Source organism: Botrytis byssoidea (genome assembly GCF_014898295.1).
Source record: "Botrytis byssoidea strain MUCL 94 chromosome Unknown BBYS_007, whole genome shotgun sequence".
Lineage (NCBI taxonomy): Eukaryota > Fungi > Ascomycota > Leotiomycetes > Helotiales > Sclerotiniaceae > Botrytis > Botrytis byssoidea.
In genome coordinates, this window is record NW_024065848.1 from 1,645,045 (window position 1) to 1,670,169 (window position 25,125).

The 25,125-nt window shown below is 42.9% G+C and overlaps 13 protein-coding genes across 13 annotated transcripts; 7 read left to right on the top strand and 6 right to left on the bottom strand.

The window, feature by feature from the left end:
- Positions 1-525: 525 nt before the first annotated feature.
- On the bottom strand, positions 526-1,355 carry EAE97_004547 (uncharacterized protein; the record flags this gene model as incomplete). The annotated part of the gene is made up of 3 exons (XM_038875059.1): positions 526-979; positions 1,081-1,184; positions 1,317-1,355. 3 exons carry the CDS (start codon positions 1,353-1,355, stop codon positions 526-528), a joined length of 597 nt encoding a protein of 198 aa, XP_038734503.1.
- Positions 1,356-1,590: 235 nt separating this feature from the next.
- On the top strand, positions 1,591-3,726 carry EAE97_004548 (uncharacterized protein; the record flags this gene model as incomplete). The annotated part of the gene is made up of 1 exon (XM_038875060.1): positions 1,591-3,726. One exon carries the CDS (start codon positions 1,591-1,593, stop codon positions 3,724-3,726), a length of 2,136 nt encoding a protein of 711 aa, XP_038734504.1.
- Positions 3,727-5,317: 1,591 nt separating this feature from the next.
- Positions 5,318-7,689, top strand: EAE97_004549 (uncharacterized protein; the record flags this gene model as incomplete). Its single annotated transcript, XM_038875061.1, has 2 exons — positions 5,318-5,366; positions 5,417-7,689. 2 exons carry the CDS (start codon positions 5,318-5,320, stop codon positions 7,687-7,689), a joined length of 2,322 nt encoding a protein of 773 aa, XP_038734505.1.
- A 131-nt stretch (positions 7,690-7,820) lies between these two features.
- EAE97_004550 (uncharacterized protein) lies at positions 7,821-8,851 on the bottom strand. Its single transcript, XM_038875062.1, has 2 exons — positions 8,465-8,851; positions 7,821-8,370 (listed from the first exon to the last, which is right to left on the bottom strand). The coding sequence occupies exons 1-2, from the start codon at positions 8,766-8,768 to the stop codon at positions 8,000-8,002; spliced, it is 675 nt and encodes a 224-aa protein (XP_038734506.1). The 5' UTR covers positions 8,769-8,851; the 3' UTR covers positions 7,821-7,999.
- Positions 8,852-8,933: 82 nt separating this feature from the next.
- On the bottom strand, positions 8,934-10,137 carry EAE97_004551 (uncharacterized protein). Its single transcript, XM_038875063.1, has 4 exons — positions 10,006-10,137; positions 9,839-9,864; positions 9,452-9,629; positions 8,934-9,392 (listed from the first exon to the last, which is right to left on the bottom strand). Exons 1-4 carry the CDS (start codon positions 10,062-10,064, stop codon positions 9,338-9,340), a joined length of 318 nt encoding a protein of 105 aa, XP_038734507.1. The 5' UTR covers positions 10,065-10,137; the 3' UTR covers positions 8,934-9,337.
- Positions 10,138-10,344: 207 nt separating this feature from the next.
- On the top strand, positions 10,345-11,231 carry EAE97_004552 (uncharacterized protein; the record flags this gene model as incomplete). The annotated part of the gene is made up of 2 exons (XM_038875064.1): positions 10,345-10,665; positions 10,716-11,231. 2 exons carry the CDS (start codon positions 10,345-10,347, stop codon positions 11,229-11,231), a joined length of 837 nt encoding a protein of 278 aa, XP_038734508.1.
- Positions 11,232-12,564: 1,333 nt separating this feature from the next.
- EAE97_004553 (uncharacterized protein) lies at positions 12,565-14,471 on the top strand (the record flags this gene model as incomplete). Its single annotated transcript, XM_038875065.1, is given in 6 exon segments — positions 12,565-12,683; positions 12,700-13,003; positions 13,019-13,117; positions 13,176-13,325; positions 13,380-14,073; positions 14,203-14,471. The coding sequence occupies 6 exon segments, from the start codon at positions 12,565-12,567 to the stop codon at positions 14,469-14,471; spliced, it is 1,635 nt and encodes a 544-aa protein (XP_038734509.1).
- A 792-nt stretch (positions 14,472-15,263) lies between these two features.
- On the top strand, positions 15,264-15,935 carry EAE97_004554 (uncharacterized protein; the record flags this gene model as incomplete). The annotated part of the gene is made up of 1 exon (XM_038875066.1): positions 15,264-15,935. One exon carries the CDS (start codon positions 15,264-15,266, stop codon positions 15,933-15,935), a length of 672 nt encoding a protein of 223 aa, XP_038734510.1.
- A 548-nt stretch (positions 15,936-16,483) lies between these two features.
- On the bottom strand, positions 16,484-18,267 carry EAE97_004555 (uncharacterized protein; the record flags this gene model as incomplete). The annotated part of the gene is made up of 3 exons (XM_038875067.1): positions 16,484-17,633; positions 17,820-18,037; positions 18,214-18,267. 3 exons carry the CDS (start codon positions 18,265-18,267, stop codon positions 16,484-16,486), a joined length of 1,422 nt encoding a protein of 473 aa, XP_038734511.1.
- A 1,107-nt stretch (positions 18,268-19,374) lies between these two features.
- EAE97_004556 (uncharacterized protein) lies at positions 19,375-19,812 on the top strand (the record flags this gene model as incomplete). The annotated part of the gene is made up of 1 exon (XM_038875068.1): positions 19,375-19,812. The coding sequence occupies one exon, from the start codon at positions 19,375-19,377 to the stop codon at positions 19,810-19,812; it is 438 nt and encodes a 145-aa protein (XP_038734512.1).
- Positions 19,813-21,275: 1,463 nt separating this feature from the next.
- EAE97_004557 (uncharacterized protein) lies at positions 21,276-21,515 on the bottom strand (the record flags this gene model as incomplete). Its single annotated transcript, XM_038875069.1, has 1 exon — positions 21,276-21,515. One exon carries the CDS (start codon positions 21,513-21,515, stop codon positions 21,276-21,278), a length of 240 nt encoding a protein of 79 aa, XP_038734513.1.
- Positions 21,516-22,555: 1,040 nt separating this feature from the next.
- EAE97_004558 (uncharacterized protein) lies at positions 22,556-23,821 on the top strand (the record flags this gene model as incomplete). The annotated part of the gene is made up of 1 exon (XM_038875070.1): positions 22,556-23,821. One exon carries the CDS (start codon positions 22,556-22,558, stop codon positions 23,819-23,821), a length of 1,266 nt encoding a protein of 421 aa, XP_038734514.1.
- A 25-nt stretch (positions 23,822-23,846) lies between these two features.
- EAE97_004559 (uncharacterized protein) lies at positions 23,847-24,953 on the bottom strand (the record flags this gene model as incomplete). Its single annotated transcript, XM_038875071.1, has 2 exons — positions 23,847-24,859; positions 24,910-24,953. The coding sequence occupies 2 exons, from the start codon at positions 24,951-24,953 to the stop codon at positions 23,875-23,877; spliced, it is 1,029 nt and encodes a 342-aa protein (XP_038734515.1). The 3' UTR covers positions 23,847-23,874.
- Between the last annotated feature and the right edge of the window lie 172 nt (positions 24,954-25,125).

Sequence of the window (25,125 nt, forward strand, 5' to 3'; positions counted from 1 at the left end):
TTTTAGATAGAGTGCTAGTGATGCTAATGTTGGGTGGAGATGGGCGTCTTTATTTTGTATTCAATGGAGCCCCAAGGGTTTTGGTGTCGGCATTGGCGTTGGTAACTCGATTGTCGTTCAGGAACTAGACAATTGAGTAGGTATTTGCATGAGTCTTGGAATTGGACTGAACTTGGACCCCGGCAAAGATTGCATGCCTTTTACATGAGAAGCAGAGCCATTCATCAAAATTAGATGAGACGAGACAATATCTCTTCGTTAATGATCATTCATATATCACTTCTCTCGTCCCTTATCTGCGTGACTATTACTGTAACCATATTTTCCCATATACAGTGATGTATTAAATACCTTGCTTGTTTCTAGTCATTTTCATTTTCAATTTTCCCATCATGTGAGTATTCCTCCTCAACGCCTGGTATATATACAACATATTCTACAAAAATTGTCCATTCGTTTTCGTAGTTCCCCTGTTTTTCTCTACACGCCCCGTGACCATCTTTCGTCGTTATCTCGCTCCCTTCTTTAATTATCGGCAGAAGCAGCAGCGACCTCACCTCTCGCCTGATCCAAAATCGCCTTCTCAGCCCGAATCTTTTCATTGACAGCCGCACTCAACAGCGAATCCTGTTGACTCTTCAATTTCATCGCGGCCAAATCCTTCAGCATTTGTTTCTCGGCTGCGGTAGGTAGGACTTTCTTGGCCTTCGTTAATTCCATGAGATCAAAGAGGATGGCGTTGTCGTCGCGGTGCTTGCATTCAATGGTTTTTGTGTAGGCTGTGGGAGCGCCTGGGGTGGAAGGGGCAGCGGGATTGGAGGCGGTGCTGTTTATGGGGGGTGGAGAGGAGGCGTGTGAGGCGTCGGTGAAGTGGATGGTTAGGGTTGCAGGGAGGGAGGTGTCATGGCTGCGGTTGACAGTCATGGGCACGGCAGGGTTGTGGTACTTGAGGCGGGGAAGGCAGTTGCGCCAGAATTTCCTGAGGAGAGTGAGGATTAGCTTTTGCAGTTGATATCTAGAAGACGGGGTAAGGGAGTGGGGGGACGGATGGGGAGTAGATCGAGGGGGAGGGGTATGTACTTTGGTCCGAGATGTCCATTCAATCCAACAGCAAAGTCCATGTGTATTCTGGTAACTTCTGGTGGGAGAATCGCTGCGCCGGGTCCTAGTCTTATACCGAGTAACTGCGCAGAAGCAGGAAAGTCAATTTCACATCTTCGAGTAATGAATACCGTTTATTGGGAAATCTTTACCTTCTATATTGCGAATTCTGTTAGCATCTGAGACCATTGCCAGAGAAATGTACGATTACTTACAGAGTTAAGCTTGGCCATGCGTTTTAGTAAGTTAACCATCTTGAATATGTGAAGGTCAATACAATAAATGAAATATACTGTGTAAGATCGTGGGGTGAGGTTTGGAGGGAAGCTTGACTTGTGAATATATTTCTGATGTTTTGAGACCAGGATTTTGACCCCCTGTCGATAAAAAGTTCCGACCTCCGACTAAATTTATTTTTTGGTGAGATGAATGTCCAGCGAATTCGCGATCATTTTCAGAGTAGTACAATGCGCCCGTTCGATAATTGATATGCCACTCTCTAATTATGGAAGACTTGCCCTGAGATTCTCAAAGCAGGCGGAATGTGCGGTCGCTGAGATACCTACTTTTCTTTGCCCGTTACTTGCGCGAAATTTGCAATCCCCGAAGCTGGTATACAATCAACCGCGAAAGAGTGTTAGGATACAGCGAAGATATGTCCAGTCGCAAGCTCAAACCCAGGTCCAAGATACACCGGAATCTTCTTCAGTTGCTTCAGCACAAGCTGTAGCAAGACTACCTTTACAATGCGCCGGATGCGGTGCATTATCACAGACGACAGTCGAGGATGAAGCGGGCTATTATTCGTTGACAAGGAGATCAGTTAAGGAGTTTCTGGGGACTTCACACTTGGCGAGACATACAAAAACCACGGCAGAAGATGAGATAGTCAAAAAGGCGCTGGAAAATGTCGATAGTACGATTCTCGAGACTTTGGGAATGGAAACCCCTTCGTCCGCGACGACATCCATAGAACAGCCGGTATGCGATCGATGTCACAATCTCAAAAATCACCAAACGGGCGTTTCTATATACCATCCTTCCGTACAAGCACTTCAACAGACGATCGACGAATCTCCATATAAATACAATCATATCTATCATGTTATAGATGCCGCCGACTTCCCCATGTCTTTCATACCCGCCCTAAACAAGACATTGAACCTAACGCCCCAGCGATCCCAGAACCGTCGTTCGAGAACAGGAAGATTCTATGGTGATAGGAAGATGGAAGTCGATTTTGTGATTACCCGGTCGGATCTTCTGGCTCCAACGAAAACGCTGGTTGATGGGATGATGCCTTATTTAACGAGTGTGTTGAGGGATGCGTTAGGGAGAGCGGGAAAGGGGGTTCGCTTGGGGAATGTTAGATGTGTTAGTGCGGAAAGAGGGTGGTGGACGAAGAAGTTGAAGGAGGATGTTTTTGAAAGGGGAGGGGGAAATTGGATGGTTGGGAAGGTTAATGTGGGAAAGAGTCGGCTTTTCCATGAGATCTTTCCGAAGGGAAGGGGAGGAAATGAGGTCATTGTTGGAGAACCTCTTCCAGTGGATGCCCTTGAAGATAGAAGAGAGGCGAAGCAAACTACTGTCGGAGGATCTCCGTCGATAGGTACAAATATTGATAACAATATTACTCGTGAGGCTGATGTACCTATGGGTACCTTCAAAGCGATGGGGGTAGAAACAGAAAAGGCGGATAAGGCATTGTCAGAGAATGAACTGCCTGATGATGAATCGAATGACACGATGTCTCTTCTTCCCCCAGCACAACAGGAAACGCCGTATCCATCAATGCCACTCGTGTCATCTCTCCCTGGCACCACTGCATCACCAATTCGAGTTCCATTTGGCAATGGAAAGGGAGAACTCATCGATCTTCCCGGAATATCACGAGGTGAACTTGAGCTTCATGTTCAGCCAGAATATCGAAATCTGTTAGTAATGAAATCTCGGATAAAGCCAGAGCAAAAAGTGATGAAACCCGGCCAGTCATTAGTATTAGGCGGTGGTCTCATTCGGATCACACCCACAGATCCAGATATCATCATGATGGCTTATGCTTTCACATCAATAAAACCTGATGCTCATCTAACGTCTACTGAGAAGGCCATCCTTATGCAAAGTAAAGGTAAAGAGCCATTTATTGATAACATTACAATTGCTGGAAGCGAAGAGAAGATCGCTTCGGCTGGTATTTTCCCTCTAAAATGGGATGTCACGAAGGCGCGTTTGAAGTCAAGCTCCACTGTGTTGACTGATAAAGGCAAAGTGGATGAACTCCCATTTCAAATTCTTTCTACAGATATCTTAATCGAGGGGTGTGGATGGGTTGAGCTGGTTGCCCAGGTTAGCAAAAGACGTCTCATGAAGACACACCCAGCCGAAAGTAATACCGCAAACGATAACACATGGGGATGGGGAGATGAGGAGGAAGCAACGGACGAAAAAGCATGGCCGTCAGTAGAAGTGTTTACTCCCGAGGGCAAATTCATCGCTGCTAGAAGACCTATGAATGCATGGATGCTCAATGCGAAGCCGCAGACGAAAACTAAAGCTAGACCAAGGCGCAGCATGAAAGGGTTTGAGAAGTCGAGGAAAGCTAGGGCGAGGGCAGCAGGGGCTTAAGAGATATGGGATGAGTATAGCAGGCGTCAATGTTAAAATACCCCTCACAATATAGTCAATGAAAAATTAATCACTGTACGTGCTTTCTCAATCAGTGTAATCAATTGCGTGGGTTAGAAGATTTGATGTGAGTTTCTGTTTTCAAAATGATTTTATGTTTTGAACGAATCCAGTATTTCAACTGGACTCATCATTCAGAGGAATTTTGACATGTTCAATGGATTCAAGCAGAGAAAGGTCTTTCCACGGACTTTAATTCAGACCCGAACATCCATTCTCAGAACAATTCTATGAGAAGTATGAAGAAAGGACATGCCGTCCAGACACATTCTTACCTTATGTCTCTTTCCCCTTCTCTCATGCAGATTCCGACACCCGCTCCTGCCTCGTCCAGAGTATTCGATCAACCATTTCCATGAGAGAAGGAAACCACGATGTGTATCCGTTTGTTTAAAAAGCGATCTCTTCCTCTTTTTTCTTCTTTCTCTCTACATCATCTACAATATAGCACATATTACCAGCGCATAGCTTATATACATCTAATAATCTTTTTGGATCTATATAGCGATTCCTCAATGGCTCGCCGGCCTCACCTCCTTCCAATATTCGTGCTTGTATTGTCACTAGCCTTTCTATTGGCATCTGTCTGTCTGCTTAACTACCTCATTTTTGAGCCCCTCCTCTCACGTTGCGCAGTATTCAAACATATTCGAACGCATCCAGCCGCCTAGATATTTCTCGTCCAACAAGACTCCTGATCGACTGCGACCATAGCTTTTACCGACGGACAGCCTAATAACGAGAGCGTCCCTTCGCCAGATTCTCCTAAGCTTTCTGCTGCTGGATCCCAAGGCCCCCCAAATTTATTGGAAAACATGGAGGCATATGATTTTAATGTTCGTCATACTTGTAAGGGTACAAGTTAGTATTTGTCTCGCTGTTCAATTAGTTTTAGAGGCATGATTGCTAATCAGTATCTATAGAGATCATATCGTGGCCTCCACTTTCACGTAAAGTAGCTAGGAATCATGAAGCAGGGAAGAAATGCCCCGAAAGTTGTGCATACCCTGTTGATTGCCCACTCACAGAACAACTTTTCGACGAGGCTGCGGAGAGGAAAAAAAATCTGTGAGGCTTGTTCATGGGGAACCTGAAAAGCAGAGGTTATCAGGTCCAACATGGTGTGGTGGATGAAAGGATTGTAATTTCAAAGAAACTAAAGCACCAAAATCATTTGTCGGACATTAAAAGTTGTTTGAAGATGGTCAATTAACACAGCGAACATTCACTCAAGAGAGAGTTTGTTACAAGCGAAATAATTAATTATTCACAGCTTTAACCACAGTCTATGATGATTATTATGATATTGTGTGAACTTGAATTTATTGAACAATCACATTTACGTGTACTGGAAAATTTATCAATCTGGTCGCAGTATTTAAACCACTCTCTCTTTGTCAACACCATTCCTACACTTTACAAATATCCACACAAATCACTTTACAAAGCACATTTCAGATCTCTTTCAAAATCGCAAGTTCTCTTGAGCTTATCATACAATTTTTCTTTTTCTTCCAGAAACTTGGTAGTCATGGAGGAAAATAATCCTACCACAAATCAGAACTCCTTTTCGACGCTCGGTAAGCATTTTAACCCTGTCTCCCAACCCTTTTGGTAACATTTTTGACAGGTCCAGTCGAAGGAGAGTCTCTCAACACAACATGGCTTAATCACATATTAATCGAAGAGCTATTTCTCAATACAGATTATCCAGAATTCAAATACAATGTTGATAAAGCACTGGAGCGCGGTCTTATTTCTTCACTAAGCGTTGCTAGCCACATCACTACCATTTTTGGTCAGCAGGAAGGATATCATCTCGGAAGAGTGTTGGAATATCAGACGGTAACTTCTTCAACGGCTTTGAGGTGGTTGTTGATTGCATATGGATCACATTCAACACGGAAATTTTTCGTGGATAGCTGTATGAATGTTGTGAAGGTGGTTGATGGACTGTTGGAAACGCAACCGGGACGAAGTGTATACATGCAAGATGACCAACTTCGTGCTCAGCAGAGCAAAACAGAGGAGTGGCTCAGAAAATTAAAGAAGTGCGCGGAAGTGTTGAATTATTGGTTGCGAGTCGTCGAAGAGCAACTTAAATTCGATCAGCGCTGGGGCACAGCCAAGAAGTGGGTTTTGCATGAGGACGGTTGGGGACATTTGGAACAGATCTGGAGAACAGGGGTCATCGAGAAGTTGACGATGGATCTTTGGGACGCGAAGTCGAATATCACGTTGAAGTTGATAGAGACAGGTCAGAATCTTGACTGTGATCTACAATATGTCAATTTGTTGCGAGATGCAGGTGTCGCAGATGGCGGAGAACCAGAAAGATTGATATTCTGGCCCCAGACTGGCAAACTAGAATGGGTTTATTCAACACAGGAGCCAGGCATCTCGAAGGTGGCAGCAGAGCAAATTCGAATCAGTGCAGATCTTTTCTTGAATAGCATTTCGCGACAATGCCAAGTTGCTGCTGCCCCAGACATTGCTTCTCATGTAGAGCCAAGCAACCCTCAGGCCGAACAAGATACGCTGGATCAGCATTCTGCTCCTCAAATACTTATAAACGGAATTTCTGATCAACAGGAAGTTACTTCTCAAGGTCCCACTGATTGCGATACTACTACAGGCTCAGAAATTACTTCTCATACATCAGTTGGAAATACTCTTGTAGAACAAGACACGGCACAACAAGGACTTCCAGATCTGCCTTCTAACAATCGGACACATGAAAATATCGCACCTCGAGTCAAGACAAACATGCTTGCTACTGACTGGGAAGATACCACTTTAGTACGTCCAGGCAAATCTACAACATGGTATTGGGGTCGAGAACCACGTCCAATCGGCCATGATAGTGTTCCTCGAGAACTAGAAGAGTCTAGATTCTGGTATTCTGCAAGAAAGTCGTCTGACACACCGCATGCCATTGAAGCTAGCGTAACAGCACCTATTTCGTCTTCTCCGCAAGCTAAGGCCGAGGACGAAAATAAGTCGACTTCTAGAGTTGGAGGGTTTGACCGCGGTAGTAACACAATTCTAGGCATTAAGGATGAGACTATCAAGGAGGAAGATATAGAAGACTCTAACTCTGGTTACATTACAAGCAATAATCGACCATATACTCATATTGATTTGGCTGACCTAGGAAAAAGATTGGCGGTTTTGGACGCTGCAGAACTGGGAGCAGCGGAAGAAAGTAAACAGCAACAAAATCGAAGCTTAGCCGAACAGTTATTGTTGGATTTACCAAGAAGAGACACGCAACTTAGAGAGGAACTCCAACATTCTGCGAGAATAAAGAAGACTCTACTAGATAAGCTAGACAGTGATACACCGATAGGTTCGAAAATGGATGCGGTGGGAATATTTCTTGATGCGATAGAAGAAGAGACTGAGAAGATGCAAGGATGGACAGAGGACCTGCGGGAAGCCGAGGCGGAGATCGACCGCGGTTATGATGGAGATTGGGAGGAGGGATCGCAAAGTGAGGAAACGCATAACACGCAAGCAATATTGGAAACAAGTGTGGGATACTCATCATCATCGAAAGGAAAGGAGCATACACAGACAGTTGAAGAATCTTCTGTAATGTTGCTTGGAGAGGGAGAAAGTATTGAGAACGAGAAGCAAAAGGCTAAGACAGGTGTGCATGGGGAAAAAGAGGAGACAGATGCAGGCGAAGTGACGGAACCCGCGTTGGCCCAAGCAGTCGGACGATTGCCATTGGGAGATTGGAATGATGGCAGCGTGACTGGCTCAGACACTCGTGGCTATGATGGCGTCGGTCCAAGTCCGTCAGTTGAGGCGAAACTACCAAGGCAGACTATACAGCAGAAGAACATAACATCTTCTCGCCATCCACTGGTAACTGATCGGGGGCAAAGACAGAGATAGAGAAACTAAATTTGAGGATTTCGAGTGTGCAGAGAATCGCGCGTTAGTACGTACTGTAGATAATATGAAGCTGCGGGACTTTAGCAAAACAAACAGGTGACAGCACACAAGTTTCTTCATACATGCATTCTACACAAAGGTTGAATTAAAATTGAACGTTTTCTTTATTCCTAGCCCTATCCTTACTCACAAACGCCATTGTAATGTCCAAGCACGGTAAGATATGCTCTTAATATGATACAGCCGAAAAGTGTATCTGTAGCCAACCCATAAGCAGAAAGTTTTTTGTTTTTCTCCAACATCACTCTTTTTAGACTCTAACATTCCTGGCCTCCTTCTCCACAACCTTGACCAAATCCTTGTAGACTTCCTTGAATTCTTCCTCGCCCTCAATCTTCTCGGCCTTCTTTGCGCCCGATCTCGCCTCTGTAACCATCACCACACTCGTAGGTCTCTTTGTGTTACCTGCTGCTCCCAATTCGGCTCTGCTGGTAACGAAGATGTATGGTACGTTGTGATCTTCGCACAAGATTGGGATGTGAGAAATGACATCCATTGGCGAAATGTCTGCAGCAAGGATAACGACACCTGGGAAAACGGTATTGCTGGCACCTTGAGGAGATTTGCGGAGAGCTTTGACGACTTCCTTAACACCACGCTTAAGAGTCTTGTTTTTGGCAGCTACGAACGACAGTCAGTATTTTTCATCCCCAAAAATGCGTCCACAATCAAGACCACACAACAATTGCAAAAAGGAAAGGGCGAATTGATTTACCTTTCTTAACACTCTTGAGCACCTTCTTTGCGACCTTTTCATCGGCCAATGGGTTTGCGAACGGAACTAAAGCTCCTACTGGTTTGATCTCGGCAGCTGCACCTTCCTTATCCTCCTCAATTACAATATCCATGACCTCAGCGTCCTCTGGCTCCTTGGTAACTTCGGCAATGGCAGCAGCGACATTGTCTTCAGTGAGCTTGACCTTCTTGTCCTTCTTAGAAGATTTCTTAACACCATCGGTTTCGCTTCTCTTCTCCTTCTTCTCCTTCTTGTCGCGCTTCTCGGATTTATCTTTGCCCATTTTGAATATCCTAAACTTTTGCTTTGGAAAGAATGTTTAATGTACAATACAAAATTGTCGGTGGTGTTAAATGGACAAATTTGTTGTTTTGCGATGAAATCAGAGCTTGAAGGTTCAGAACTTTTTTACAAAATGTTCGGCGGGTCAATTCGCACTAAACTAGATCGGGAGTTGCTATAAAAACTCTCCAAATCTCTCAAAAAGCTGTAACTTGGGCACGCCTGGTAGAATGGTATGGCTAGATTGATGTTATAACACTTTTTGGGCAATATAAACATTTCACGGATATGTGAATTTTAAGTAATACCATGTCCTCCTTTATTGTCGGCTTCATTCATGTCCAAATCACCATATCATAATGCTTTCACAAATAGCAAAAGTCACACCCTAGTGATTTGCGTAGAAACACTTTTAGAAACCATGATGCATTGCAAAATCCCAATCTAATACTTTACACCCCAATTTCTTCTTCGAATCTCGCATAGCCACCGAACTTCTCCGGCTTGGAGGACCAGAAAAGGTCCAACACCAAATACTGCTCAGTGTGCTGGCCATGTACTTTCCAAGCTCTATTCCTCGCCACCAAACTCCAATCTTCCTGGCTTGGAGTTCAAGTACTCGTTTCTACCAAAACCAATTAGAACGCAATGAACGTTGGCGATATTATGGACAGTAGGACAAACCTCTCAATAGCCCATTCCATGGCAGTGTATGCGATAATAAATGGTGGTGCAACATAAAGGACTTGGCCACGGAATCGTCTCCAGGTGTTGAAGATAGCTGCGTTCAAGGCGCCGGCGAGAGGACGTTGTCGGTTAGCACTGAGTGCATATGATGCGACACCCTTCTGGGGTTGGGAGCCTGTATATCCCACATCAGTCAAATGTTCCTCCTCGTTGCTCGATACCGTCTGATCAATCTCGTATTTTCGGCGCTTGAGTAATCCCCTCTTCATCCTCTTCTACTCATTGCACCCCCCTTCGGCATCTCGCGAGATTTGTGTGTATCGAGTGATTTGTGCGGTGATTCCAGAATGCCGAGTAGTGGTAGAAAATGCTCTTCAAACTCACCCAAGTTACCCCAGCCACCAAGATATCTGTAAAGTGACATAAATATTAGCATGCCATACATCTTGGAAACCATAACCCTCGCACACTCATGTAATTGTCTGGCCACCCGTGAAGACCCGTGAAGATTCTTCTTCCTTCGCAGTGGGAATCTTGTTGGAATTACTCACTTTCCGTACTTTCCAACCTCTCCATCACCGCCAGATCTAAGAATTGAAGTAGGTCTCATTTTGAATAATGTGCGAAGTGCCAACAGATTCAATTGTTAGGTATTATTCGTCAGAGCAGAAGTTCTAATATTCTGAATAGAAGTCGGGCAATCGGATTATAATCGCCAAGCATTCATCCGACACCCCTGCCTTGCCCACCCAATCATCACTAGCGCGAGATTCCTCCAAAAATGTCAAGCTGCAGTGAGCCTCCCCTCCGCACTGAGCTTCTAGATATCCCGCCTTCGAAAAGTATCTCCCGCACATCTCCATTTCCACCACCCATAGACCATATTCACGATGGCGCAATCTCTAAACAACCTCTACAAGTTTATCGTTCCTTTGGGAATTGCAACTGCGGCCGTTCAGTCCTCTATATACGATGTTAAGGGTGGCTCTCGAGCAGTTATTTTCGATCGTTTATCCGGAGTCAAGGAGACAGTCGTTAATGAGGGTACACATTTTTTGATTCCTTGGTTACAAAGAAGCATCATCTACGATGTACGCACGAAACCAAGAAACATTTCAACGACCACTGGAAGTAAGGATTTGCAAATGGTCAGCTTGACACTGAGAGTTCTACATAGACCTGAGGTCCAACAGCTACCCAAGATTTACCAGGTTTGTCGCCTCTCCCCATTTTAAGCCGATGGCATACTAATCCACGCTAGAACTTGGGTCAAGATTATGATGAGAGAGTTCTGCCCTCTATCGGAAATGAAGTCCTTAAATCCATTGTCGCCCAGTTTGATGCTGCTGAACTCATCACCCAGCGTGAAGCCGTCAGCAACCGCATTCGATCAGATCTCCTCAAGCGTGCTCAAGAATTCAATATTGCACTTGAAGATGTCTCAATCACCCATATGACATTCGGTAAAGAGTTCACTCGCGCCGTCGAACAAAAGCAGATTGCTCAACAAGATGCCGAAAGAGCGAGATTTATTGTCGAGAAGGCAGAGCAAGAAAGACAGGCCAACGTCATCCGTGCAGAGGGTGAAGCAGAGAGTGCAGACACTATTAGCAAGGCTGTTGCGAAGGCAGGAGATGGTCTGATTATGATTAGAAGAATCGAGGCTAGCAGGGAGATTGCACAGACCTTAGCAAGCAATCCTAATGTCACTTACTTACCCGGCGGTGGTGAGGGTGGCAAAGAAGGTGGTGGAAAGTTTTTGCTTGGGTTGAGATGATTATGACAATTGGGATCAAAATGGAATGGAATGAAACAAAACCCCGGAAATAGGTCTTCTGTGTACTACTAGGAATTAGTAAAATATAATATCCCCTCTGCGCAGGACAAAGTGCACTACGTTCTGCTTCGAATGTAGTATATCCCCTTAATTATTTCCTACTCAACTATGGGCTTGCTTCCTTCCATTCATTCAAAGAGTGGCCATGAAACTAAATACTAAATGCTGGTATAGTTGCCTCCCTCAAAGCATGGTTAGAATCAGTTTGCTTGCAGTTGCTAGCATCAAATATAATTCATATACAGTTCTGGTTCTTTTTTTACATCATACTCTCATCCCAACTTTCCGAGTGGTTCCATCCCCATCCCTACTCCCCTCTCTCTTCATGTGTTGCTCATAGTGTAGTATAAATGAACCTTGTCAAGGGTGATGCCACATTCGCACGTCATCTCGTATTACTCCCAAAAGTAAGGGAAATGAAGAGTTCATATATTACAAGTCTACGCCTACTAGAGATCTCTCTCACCCGCTTTCGCATTGAAGTATCAGTAACGTATTTCCACTTGTTCAATCCGACTGGCTACACACCTGCCATCTCTGTTGCATCAAATCGGTTTATACCCGAACGTTTACATATGTAGGACGCTAAAGTGTAAGACTTACATGAGTATTTTGGCAGTTCATGCTTGGTCAACGCTGACCAGTGCCACACTTCTTCTGGATCTCAAGAATATCAACAAGATCATTTCCTATAGCAATGAGATCTAGTCCATTATACAAGATTGTCAGTACAAATAGATTGTGATTTTCGCTTGGTTTTTATTGACTTGGGATTGCGAACTCCGGCCGAAGCCCTTTCTCTCCCTCCCAGCGTTTGCATATTCATACATTGCATCCTTTGCAACACATGCATAAACCAACTCATCCATTTAGAACGTCCAAAGCTGATTGTAAGATTTTATAAGGAAACCAACAATCACACACACAAAATATGTTATCTGTGGGGCACATATTGTTATGGTTGTTGGACCTCTGTTGGAATCATCTAGTAATACCAGCACATCAAAATGTATATCTGTTTCTAACATATTCTCAAATATTTTGCATTTCCAACTTCAACACCACAATTGCGTCGGTTGTTCATGAATTACTTCCATCCTCCTTAATTCTATCTGAGTTTTGTAGTCGTTTAAGTCTCTATAGCAATTTGACTTGTTCATTGATACTTAAATGTCATTATCGATTGTCCGAGTGGAAACTTGCCTAGCCACGGAGACCAACAAAAGTTAACAATACACATGTTCCAAGTCCGGGTTGGCGACTGATCCTGATTATGCAGTATGCTACATCATGTTATATTGTTGGAATACTATACATTTTGCTTTATATCATCTCCCACTTTTTCGTCTTGAAAAGTAGTTCTCTCTCCTTGTTTCTCTTGAACATATCTGCGTTCATACCTCTTAAGTTTTATGGCCATGCATCCCGTAACAAGCGCTCTACTATATACTGTTTGTATCAGTCTACTTGTATATTTTCGCCAAAGATGGGACTCTTATCGTGCTTTTAGAGCAGCTGCTAAGCAGCATGGCTGTAAAAAGGTGCCGAGATACCCTCATTGGGACTCAATATGGGGCACCGACTTGATGAAGAGGAGAATGAAGGCTGTTAGTGAAGGTCGTCAAATGGCCTTGTTCATGAAACACTTCAACGAGATCGGGAAAACCTTCGAAGAAAATTTCTTTGGCACCAGAGTTATCAATACAATAGAAGTTCGCAATATATAGCGAGTTTGTGCTCTTTCTTTTGAGGATTATGGAAAGCCAACTCAGAACTTCTTCAAGGCATTTCTAGGTGATGGAGTCCTCTCTCTAGATGGTAATGCGGTAGGTTTGCCTATACCTAATATGCTCATTGCATGTAGATGCTAATCAAACTCACTAGTGGAAACACTCCAGGGACATTGTAAAGCATATATTCCCAAGAGCCGAAGTCTTTGATTTGGACACCCTTGGTTTCCATGCCGATAGATTTCTTGATCTCATCCCAAGTGATGGAAGCGAAATCAATCTTCAAGAGCCACTACATAATTTGGTAAGGACGAACATATCGAGTTGATTAATACAATGTTAACATGTCATGAATCAGTTTCTTGATCTCTCGACAGAATTTCTATTTGGGCAATCGATCGATGCACAACTGCCCGATGACCCAAATAATTCTAAAGAATTACTGAAGGCCTTCAATGGCGCCCTTGCGGGTGTTGGAAAAAGGCGGTTGGCTGGGAAGCTCCAATTTATCTATTCCTTCGAAAGTAGCTGGAATAGAGATACCGGGACGGTTTACGCGTATGTTGATGCACATGTCAAACGAGTGCTTGATAAGGGACCTGCGGAGGAGAAAAGTACTAGTAGTGGAAATGCAGTTCGTCGACATATTCTCCTGAATGAAATGGCCCGGCAGATCAAGGATCCTCTTCAACTCCGCTATCAGATTATGAATGTATTCATGCCTGGACCCGACACAACTTCTGTACTCATAGCGAATTGTTTATTCCATCTTGCAAGAAATCCAGAGATATGGACCCAACTTCGAGCTGAAAGTATTGGGCTCGGTGACCAACCTCTCACCTTTGAGTCCTTAAAATCACTATGTCTTTTTAGAAATGTTCTTCAGGAAACACTTCGTCTTCAAGGACCTGCGGGTCGTTCACAGCGTCTAGCGCTCAAGAACACAATTCTTCCGGCAGGGGGTGGCCCGGACAGAAAATCCCCTATATTTGTAGAGCAGGGAGATGTGGTTGCTTTAAATATCTGGGGTCCTAATCATGATAAAGATATTTGTAAGTATTACTTAATCTTTGTGCTTGTTAACAACGCATGTGTCATCTTTTCTCAATTTGATCGGAGATTCAATTGCTTCTTATGACCATTTATAATAAAAACAGCTACTAACATTCCAATACACAAAGGGGGTGATGATGTTGATAAATTTAAGCCACAGAGATTTAACGATAAAAGAATGGGCTGGGAGTTTACCCCCTTTCTGGGTGGTCCTCGTATCTGTCCTGCCCAACAACAGGTACTTACACAATCTGTATATCTGCTCGTCAGAATGACAAGAAGATTTGCTAGGATTGAGAATAGAGATACCGTTTTGGAGTACGTTGAGATGGTCAGAATGACCACGGAGAGCCGCAACGGGGTTAAAGTTGCACTGTTCACTTCAGAGGGGGAATAAATCAGACTATCACTCTTGATGCATCTGTGTAACAAAGACAATGCATAAATATAATATTCACAAGTATCAACCCTACGATGGATGGAATACATTTCGACGCGGACTACGCCTGTTTTTGCAAAATTGCCTTGCTATGCCACCCTGGGTTCATTCTGAAAGGCAGTCCTTCCGACCTTCCAGTTATTCTAATTTGATTTCATTCTCAAGCATCTTCATAAACATTGATGCCAGGCCAGTCGTGAATTTCTATCTTTTGAGGCCGGCAGTTTCAGTACCAATCATTACTAGTCCTTTGAATCAACATATCAGTTAGTCAGTGTGAGCGAAGAGATGAGTATTGCTACTTCAAGGCCAAATTGGAGGGAAATACTACGTCCCTCTCACGTGATCTGCATGAAAATGTATCTTTCTCTCATTAGCAAGGACTTCCTGTTGGATCATGAACACTAAAGGAAGGGAATCCTGGAAAATACAAAGGGTGGGGGAGGGGCCTGCTGAGAATATATAGGCGTCCAAACAACGTAGGTGTTGTCTCATTTCTCGGCTACGCCTTTCGACCGCCATTTTCCACCGAATATCACTAAGGATTGAATCTCGGCAATCGAATCTCAAACCTATATATTGACTTGATTACCATGTTTTTTTAAGTATAATTTGATCAACTTCCTCTTCATCATTAATTTCATCAAGTAGCAACCAAAGCTAGTATAACGAGTTCCTTCAGCAAAACACATCGCGTGCTACCAAGACACCATCCCGGTCTATCACCATCTATAAATTCTAAACTTGAAGATGAAAGTGGTTCTTTCTGGTAGTACAGGCTACATTGGGGGTGAAGTTCTTTCCCAATGCCTTAATCATCCATCCATAACCTCTATTATACTTCTCACTCGTCGGAATCTCGAAGCCCTGGCCGAAAACCCCAAAGTCAAAGTACTTGTTGTCAACGATTTCACCTCGTATGACGAATCTACCGTCAACGAATTGAGAACTGCCGATGCTGCGATCTGGTGTTTGGGCACATATAATGGCGATGAGAGAGTCGACATTGAATTTCCCCTCACGTTCATCAATTGCATAAAGTCACGGCCTCTTGGGTCATCGCAATTTCGGTATGTTCAACTTGGCGGGGCCTTCACCGAATCACCTCTAGAAGAAGGTCAGAAAGAACGGTCTCTGTGGTACTATTCCAGTGGACGGCGCATTAGAGGTGCAGCAGAGGCAAGGGTCTTGGAAACTTCAGAGGATGGCATTCAGAGTACATTCAAGGTTCATCTTGTCAAGCCCGGAGGAGTGCTACCCAAAAGTGCGACCATACTTCAGTGCATTTTTGGTAGCTCTTTGTCGATCGGAATTGTTGAACTGGGCGCCACGATGGTCGACCTAGCGGTACATAGAAATGACAAACAGGTGTTTCAAAACAACGACATACATCACTACCATCCCAAGGGTCTCGATAGATAGATACAACAGGGTCATTGATACCTCATCTCCCCTGAACAAGGGTATGTAATCAATCGTGCCTGCATGCTTCCTTGGTCTCGTTCTTTAGATGATATCTCCGGTTTGTTTTTGAGCCGAGTAGATAGCATAAGCGCCTCCTGATACTCTTTGTAATTTCGTTTCCTCTTATATAGTGCTTATATATTGAACAAAATATCATATCATCTAATCCAAATTAATGCATCAAATATTATTTTCATTGTTTGGTATGTAACATGCAACGAAGGCGTCAATCACGGTATCATACAATCACGAACATATATCAGCCGGAAAAGGAGCAGACATCGATCAGTATTCTGAAATAGATGAACTTGAGCTTCGTGAAGGACGCTCTGATCTAAAGGATCTATATAATTCCTCTACTCTAAGTAGACTAATTAACAATCTAGCGCATTTGACCATATCATATATCGCATGGCCCTTCTGTCAAGAATCCGCTCGTCATAAAATGCTGTCATTATCGACCAACCTTCCACTCTACATATAACCAATCTGCCAACAAAACATCTTTAATTTCCTAAGGGGATGCAAGGATTAAAGTAGGTCGTGAGGCTTAAGCTTTCTTTCTCCAATGCACAAGATATGTATGACTGAACACCAGATGAGGACTCAAGCTGATGAAGAGGTGCCAATTGCTTAAGTGCTTTCATGTAGTCAGCTGCATAAGTTCCTCTACCATAAAGTTCAAGGAACTTGGTGAGTCCTTTAGCAACTTTCATGTCTGACTGTCCATAGTGCTTGGTTGGTATGTACAGCTTGACGTCTGGAAGCGCATTTGCTTGGTGGATTTCGAAATGATAGCACATGCCACTGGTACCATGCTCACTTAGAGGTAGATCCTCCGAGGTTGAGAAGCCTTCTGGAAGTTCAAAGGTTAAGCGCCAGAGGTCCTTGAGTTCCTGGAAATTCTTCTCGAATCCTACTCGTTTTTCTCCCATGCTGAGAATATCTACAACAGAATCGAAGCTAGCCCTGGGCGTGCGAACATATATCTTTAGTCGGCATTCTGAAGATATCATGCAATCAGTTGAGACTATGAAAGGAGTAGATAATTGTCTACCATTCTCGTTGTCACTGAAAAACGACAACAATTGGTCTAGCGTGGTCCATTCATGCTTATCTTTCTGTCCAAGGCTTCGAATAGCTCCTATGGTTTTTTCGTAGGCTCTATTGTCAGTTCCTCGCGGCTTTGCCCATCCTGGTGGCATGAGATAAGCCTTGATGGGAGAATCGCTCTTGGGGTCGCCTTTGAGGAATTGAAAAGCGAGAAACATTGATGAGCTGCCCACATCAGCCAAATCTGCTGCTTGGATATGGTTCTTGGCTTCAGTAACATCCACTTCTCCAAATATAGCACGAGAAACTTGGTGAAACCAAGCCAAGTCTACTTTTGGGTTTACAGAGTCTAGTTCGCGAAGAAGTTCTCCCGTGGCGATCTGGTTGAGAGGATCCTGTGCTGTTCCAGTGAGCGGACCAATAGCCTCAATGACCATTCTGAGATCAGGCTTCGACATTTTTCCATTCGACAACAATTTTCCAGTGTCCCATTTCCAACTGTATTCAATTGGCTTAAAGTCGTCTTGCATAAAGGACTTCCATTTGTATGGTGATTCTCCAGAGAGAGAAGAAAGTGCTGGGCGAGGACCGAGGCGTGGTACGCTGAAAGATTGAGGAGTTAGCTTCACCTACCAAGAACTAGAGTCTGAAGAGAAGTGGGCAAAATAAGGTACTGATACTGTGCGGGGAAGATGAGAGAGTACATTAGAAAACACAATGGTTCAGATTAACATTGGGGAACAGAGGCGAGTATTGAAAACAGAATTTTGACTAAAATATTGAACTTACAGAACATGATAGTGGAAGAGCAAGCCCTCATACTGTTGAGTGACACTGTATCCAGCATAAAAAAGTAGGGCACCAAGTTGAGGACCAGTTGACTGCCACCAAAAGTCGCAATCATCATTTCGACGAGGAAGCCACTTGGACGCACTCTTCCAAACAGCTGAAGCCAATTCAGAGTCGGACATGGTCAATTCATCAATAGCTAGACCATTCATATTCTCCTAGCATACAGTCAGCTTATGCTATGTGAGATTCGATGAGAATAATGGGGATAGTAATTTGGAACTCAACCCCAAGTGTAATCTACCATGCTAGCACAGGGAATTTGTTCCACAGAAGCTTAAAGCAGGGAGATATTCAGGTGAAGGGTGGAAGGGTAAACTTGGCAGCAACTTACTTCTATGAACGTTCCATCAGGCATGTCATTTTGTAATTTTGAGGAGGATGCCATTGCTTCTTTCGAATGGAAATTATATTTTAGAAAAGACTTTCAGGCTGAAGAGGAGAAGTACTATGTGTAAAACATATCAGGCCGAGGAGAGCAAAAGGTTGAGCTATATATATGCTAGGTACCTCGCTAACAAGCAAGTGGTGTAATGCAATTTCAAATAGGAAATAACAATAATTCACTTGATGTACTAGCAACTGCTGAAACAAAGGCCCCGCCTTCAAATGTTAGCTGTGAATGAGTGATTGGGAGCTGATATTGAGATATTGACTGCGGATTGGTACTCACAAGTATTCACTTCATATTGTGGCGCGATCCTTCAATCGTATATGGATGTCGTATTTTGCCATTCGCTGCAAATCGACTATTGCAATTATTTATTATGTATCTTGTCGGAAAATCCTTCATATGCACGCTTCATGCCACTGTCGGATTATATCCGTGAATGGGTGAATAATCATTCACTTACGAATTTCAAATCCCGGGAAACTGTGATATGTATAGCTTGGAACTGCATTTCAATGGTTCTTATATGATGGTACTAAGTTACTTAGATTTGAGTTTTAGCGATGGTATTGAATGGTGATATGTCCATTTAATCTAGTTAATTCGATGCTACAGTGAGAGAAAAGAATGGTGACTATTACTGATCCATTTTATTAGCTGTAGGACAGTCTGAGTAAGTCCTAGCTAATGACCCCTGGCTGCTCATTGATACAAAGACTATTATTGGGTGATTTATTCGATCATGTGAGGTTAGCGTATGATGCGATTACTCTATATAGATACTTAGGTACCTATTTAGTATGAACACTCGGTAATAAGGTAAGGCATCTATCTGTCCATGAATCAGTTTGATCAGCTCGTCGATCCTACCTACAATGCTCGAATTTGATCTTTAACACTTGCATTTCAAGTCGAGTTTCGAGAGTGATCCCAGCTCCTCCTGAGAATTCCAACTTCTCATGGTTATTAGAATATCAAGGACTGTACTTCAAGATCTGATCCCTATCTTCCCATTCTCATTCAAGTCTCAACTCACATCCCTCAGTTTATATTCCCTAACTCAATAGATATCAGCATAATAATCTTCATAAAACATTCACCAAGATGTCTAACAATGTAGAAGCAACTATGCAAGAACCTCAACCACCACAGGTTGACGCGGTGACCGAGAAGTTAGAAACCCTCACCCTCGAGAGTGATAGCGAAGAGGCCCAGAAGAAGTCTGAAGTCTCAGACAGCTCAAGTGAGCCTTCGCCTCCGCCTATTTATAGTAAGCCCATGACCCCCGGGTACAATGTGCCAGAGGCGACGATGCAGGAACCACAATCACCAGAGGTCAATGAACTTACCAAGAGACTCAATAAACTGAAGCTAGGAAAAGAACGCGAGGAAGACCAAGAAGAGAAAGCTGAGGCCGATGAGATCACCGAAGCTCAAGCAATCATAGATCGAATCCGTGCTCATCCTCGTCGTAGAAAAGTTGGTCTACGTGTGCAGGCCTTGATGTCGAAGTTTGAGAAGGACGAGAAGGATGAGAAGTGAGCTTTGGAGTATGAGATGACGAAGCGCTGGCGCCGAGTTTTCTCAAATGTTCTGTTGCGGACTCAAGCGAGAAACAAGTCTTGCATTCAACTCTCTCGAGTGAGAGATTTATGTCAAGATAAGTCATTCGCTTAAAGCCCCACTCCTAGACCCCTTGGAACTTTTCTTCATTGTAACAGTAGATTAGCCACCCCATTCTCATAATCACTATAATCTCTTTTACTTCAAATTCATAAATACAATCATTTCTCTTCGTAATTTCCTTAGCTTCGTCCAAAAATAACAAGTAAAATTTTAACTCTTAAAATATCTCCATTTTGTATTATATCTATGACTTTACTTGATCACTATACGCGAAAGCTTATAACATCTAATCTCTGATATCAAGATTCTCTTCTCATTATTTATAGGTAAACTAATAATAATGCAGAATACTACTATTGATTCTAGTTAAGCGAGACAACATTTTATATCATCGGCTGTACACAAGAGACTACATCTACAAATGCACTTGATATTGCTGTATCGATAATGAAAATTAGTATATAGTATCTTGAGAATACAAAGCCATAGAGGTGTTGATATGACATACGAAAATGGTCTAGTCAGTGTGTAAGCCCCAAAACAGATTTCATCACAATATCGCCGGAAAAAAAATGGGAATTCGCTACTCAAAATCAAATCAATGTAGTCAACTTTTGTGAGAATTTGCAAGAAAAGTCTCAGTCACTCTTTGTCGAAAGACACTACAACCCGCCTTCCGGTAAGCTGCTGTGGCGGCTGAACTGAACAGGAGAATGAGCGATTCCATTCAACTCTGAATTAGATATGACGTAGCTAGTTGGTATAAGAAGTGTTCGAAAGAAAGCAAAGCTAGAAATCGTGCTGTGATATAGTGCCTGATAAAAGCTCTCTCATTCATTACGCAATTGAATATGTGTGTATTTCTTCATTAAGCTTTGTAAAGATGCTATATCTTCAGCTTATACTCAGCATAGCTATGTAGAGATACTCGAAAGACAGGAAAAATTGAAGAAATCAATAGTTTCTTTGAACATAATGATTTCCAATTCGATTTGCAGTTTTGCGAAACTCTTTAGAAGACAATGGGATTTCTGAATTTTAGTATAATGTAATGAATATGTAGCAGAATACTCAGTAGATAAGGGAGAGTTGTTTGAATAATATAAGAAATGAACCTTCGAAGTGAGGATGAGAAAGGATATCGAGGAAATTATAAGGGAAATGAAGGATTCAGGTTTATGACTGAGCTGAATTTATTGAAATTATCAAGGTTAGTGGAGTGCAATAGAGATATCAAATCAACATAATGATTGGTCAATGAGTATTTAGAAGATATCAAAGAGGAGGCAATGAAAATTGAGAATCTCAAAAAACTTCTGCTGCTACTTCAAGGTCATCGTTTGGTGGCGGTTCGATGCAACTCATAAATCCCTCCAATTCTAGTTTACTCTTGGTGGCAGCCTCCAGGTTATCATAAAATTCTCGATTCTCTTGACGAGATTGGGATCAAGTATCCATTCTTTTCCATCCCAGTATTTTCCTGGGCGATTATTACCAAAGCTATTGTTGTCTTTAATCTTACGAGAAGAATTTGAAGGTGTAGCATCTCTCCTTTGTGGAATGCTCTCGCCGTCTTCTCTGCTCTTACCTTCACTGTGCCGTCCGGAATATCTAACCATGATAGGAAGCAAGACAATCAATTCCTAAATCCTTTCGTTCTAATTATCTTTAATTTATCATAGTAATGGCAAGCTGTATCGCTCAAGATTAGGTGTCTTATATAATCTTGTCATGTCAATTGGTTTATTGTACACACCGACCATGGACCTTTGAAATCTTTCGCTTGAAATGGGAAGTCCGCCCCAGCCCAGCTTCCAAGAAATGCGATTTAATTCATGTTCCACGAAATGACGAACGCTTCAGAATTGAATCGAGGGAAACTAGACCTAGAATTCATATCTATCAGGCATCGAAAACAAAACGGTGAATCGCTATCCCAGCTTTGCGCATCCGTCCTGTTGTGTACAGTCCAGAATCTCAATCAGTGATGTGTAGCTTGCAGAATGTTTGTGTGAGGATGATGATACATCAATCTAGCAGTGATTGAAAATGCACCTATAAGGAAAAAGACAATTTTAAAGAATGAACATCAACACATCGCTTGATATGTCAAGTTGCCGTTAACAACAGCAGATCTTTGCCCTGGACCCCTGAATTTGCAACCCCATGATTGCACTGCATTGAATTCGATGGGCGACGCCGTATCACATCGATTTATTGTCTCAACAATTTCATAGACCACAGTTCCTGGATAGACGAAACTTCTTGATGGAATTCGGCTCCAACAATACTTCGTCGATGCTACATGAAGTATGTGACTACGAAAAGTTATATTGATGTAATAGGGATTTGAGATGAGCGAGATAAAACTTTTGAGAAATCCGCATGACTAAGCAAAGTACGATCAAATCCCTTTCATCATGATTTTCTTAGGTACAGCATGATTGAAAAATTAGAGGTTTGGCACCCACGCAGTTTCGTAAACTCTCCAAATATCCACCGTTTCGAGTCAAGTGAACATCACCGTCAAAAAGTCGTTCATGCTTTGGCAGGAATTATTGCCGGGAGGGAAGATTGAAGCCAGTTTGCACGTGATCTTTTTCGTCACATTTCGTTGCGCCTTTTCTTCACGTACCTATCACTGTGTATCTGAACAGTGATGCCTTCAGATCCACTTACCTACACTTGTACCTGCAATCAGCCAGGTCTTGTGCTTCTCTTTTATCGCTACTTTACTTCATCACCCCAACTCCCTTCACCACATTATCCACTCACACCTTCTACTCTCAAAGACTTGCACACCTTTCAGAAGTCAACATGTGAAGCTCTGAGTCTTACTGGCAAAATTCGAGTTGCGAGGGAAGGCTTCAATATCACTGTTGCCGGCACGACGTCGGACATACATTCGTACATCGAATCTTGTATATCTCATTGGTCATTCGCTGGGTTAGATCTATTTTTAAACAATGAGAAGGGAATCAAGGAGTTCTTCAAACCTACAAAAGGCTGTGCATGTGTTTTCAAGAATTTGAATACCCGCATTGCGGATGAAATCACGCCGTTAGGAATCACAAACTATGAGCCTAAAAATTGGAACGCGGTTTCTTATCTCAGTCCTGCGGAGTTTCATGCTATGGTTACAACCACGGCAGATGACGAAGGGAAAAGAATATTACTGGATATACGAAATCATTACGAATCGCGGATTGGTTATTTTGAGGCACCGGAGAAATCGAGTATCCAGACTGTGAAGCCACAGGTTAGGAGATTTTCGCAGTTTCCAGCGTTTGTGAAGAAACACATTGATTTCACCTCTCGTTCTTCACCCGAGAGCGAAAAGGAGCAGGTCAGTGCCGGCAGAACGATTTTCTCGTACTGTACAGGTGGTATTCGCTGTGAAAAGGCTACAAGGTGGATTGCTGAGAATGTAGATCAAGCCCCGCAAGATAGAATCTACACCTTGAAGGGAGGCATATCGGCTTATATGGCATGGTTTGAGGAAGAGATGATCGCTGGGAAGAAGAAAGAAGATGAGTGTTTATGGAAGGGAAGGGAATATGTTTTTGATGGAAGAGGATCATTGGGCTTAGGTAATGAGAATGAAAGGAAGAAAGTAGCAAAGTGTCATGGCTGCGAGAGGGAGGAAGACAGAATGGGAAAATGTGGTATTGAAGGGTGTGAGTTGGTGTTAGTGATTTGCGAGGCCTGTGAAGGTGTCAAGTGCTGTAATACTTGTGGAGATGAAGACGAAAAGGGGAGAAGAAATGTGTGTGATTGTGAAAGGCAAAGAGAATTTGAGCTCTGGGGAAGTGAGGGTATGAAAGGTGTGAAAGGCGTTTCAGCAAAGCAGAAGAAATCACATGAAAGAGGGGAGAGGCAGATTCGAAATGACAACATAGATATCAGAGTTAGAATATTAGAGTAAATAATCATTCATTAATATATTACCATACTCGATTAAATATGTCGCGTTGCGAATTAGAAAAGCTCAAGTGGACATCCCTGGTCGACACTCTTTTTGGGCATTTTCTCCACAATGATTTCCTTTGTCAACTTCATCAATTGCTCGCCTAACTCCTCATCCTGTGAAAGAGAGCTTCCCGGCTCTGGGATTGCTGGTGGACAGATATATAATCCACTTTCTTCCACTGCAGTACTTGCGTAAATGGTACTGACACAGCCGTCCCATTGATCCTTCTTGAGCGGCTTCATCAAGACAGACATGCCATATCCGAGTATTGGATATGGCTCATGAATATCAACTTGTGACATCTTCGTGTCGACAAATCCTGGATGCACGGAATTGACCAGGATTTTGGGATATTTGGGAGTAAGATGACGAGCTAAGTAACGAGAATAAAGCATAGCAGCCAACTTTGATCGTCCGTATTGACCATTTGGCCCTAAATCCGTATTCAACTCTTCCTGGTTTGCGAATTTGCAATCACTTGGGGTGGCTTGATGAGCATTCGATGCCATGTTAACGATTCTAACTGTATTTCCCGCCTCTGCTGTTTTCTTGAGGATTGGCATCAAGTGACTGGTGAGAATAACGTGGCCGAAATGATTGACAGCCATGTGTCTATCAAGACCATAATCTGTAAGTTGATAGGTCATGATTCCACGTGCAGCGAGATTGCATAAGACATCAATTCTATCTGTGCTTTCGGATATCGTGTGGGCAACCTTGCATACAGATGGCCAGTCGGACATATCACACTTAAGGAATGTACATTTTTGAGCTGCCTCGGGTGAGATAGTCTTTGAGATGTCTTCTACGGCACCATCATAGACTTCTTGGGATACAGCAATAATGAATAGCTTGGCGAGGTTGTTTTTGAGCAGAGTGTGTGCGCAACCATAGCCAATACCTTCGCTACCACCAGTGATCACTGCTACCTTTCCACTCTGATCAGGGCAATCCTCGAGGGAAAATTGGTGTTCTGGTTTTGCAAGAGAGTGTCTACAAAAAATTAACACAACGAATATCTAGGGAGAATGATGGATACATACGCACTACCGAAGTTTTCGGCAATTGTGTTCTTGACTGCTTGCATGATTCCGAAACTGGAGATAGGAGAATCTGTATATAGAAAGAAAACCTTGATGGGAAATATTCGATTTAATATACTAGATACTAGTAGGTACTTATGAGAAATGTCTGTTGATTTGGAAGTTGTATAAAACTTCGATCTATCTATATATACCTAGGTAGGTGAAGTTAATAGT

What these genes read in the sequence shown, in the direction of transcription:
- EAE97_004550 (XM_038875062.1), bottom strand. Translation starts at nt 8,768, where the DNA reads ATGGGCAAAGATAAATCCGAGAAGCGCGACAAGAAGGAGAAGAAGGAG. An exon ending in GCTCAAGAGTGTTAAGAAAG is followed by an intron (nt 8,371 to 8,464) that starts GTAAATCAATTC and finishes TGTCGTTCGTAG; the next exon opens with CTGCCAAAAACAAGACTCTT.
- EAE97_004551 (XM_038875063.1), bottom strand. Translation starts at nt 10,064, where the DNA reads ATGAGACCTACTTCAATTCTTAGATCTGGCGGTGATGGAGAGGTTGGA. An exon ending in TGGTGGCTGGGGTAACTTGG is followed by an intron (nt 9,630 to 9,838) that starts GTGAGTTTGAAG and finishes TGGGATATACAG; the next exon opens with GCTCCCAACCCCAGAAGGGT. An exon ending in ATGGAATGGGCTATTGAGAG is followed by an intron (nt 9,393 to 9,451) that starts GTTTGTCCTACT and finishes TGGTTTTGGTAG; the next exon opens with AAACGAGTACTTGAACTCCA.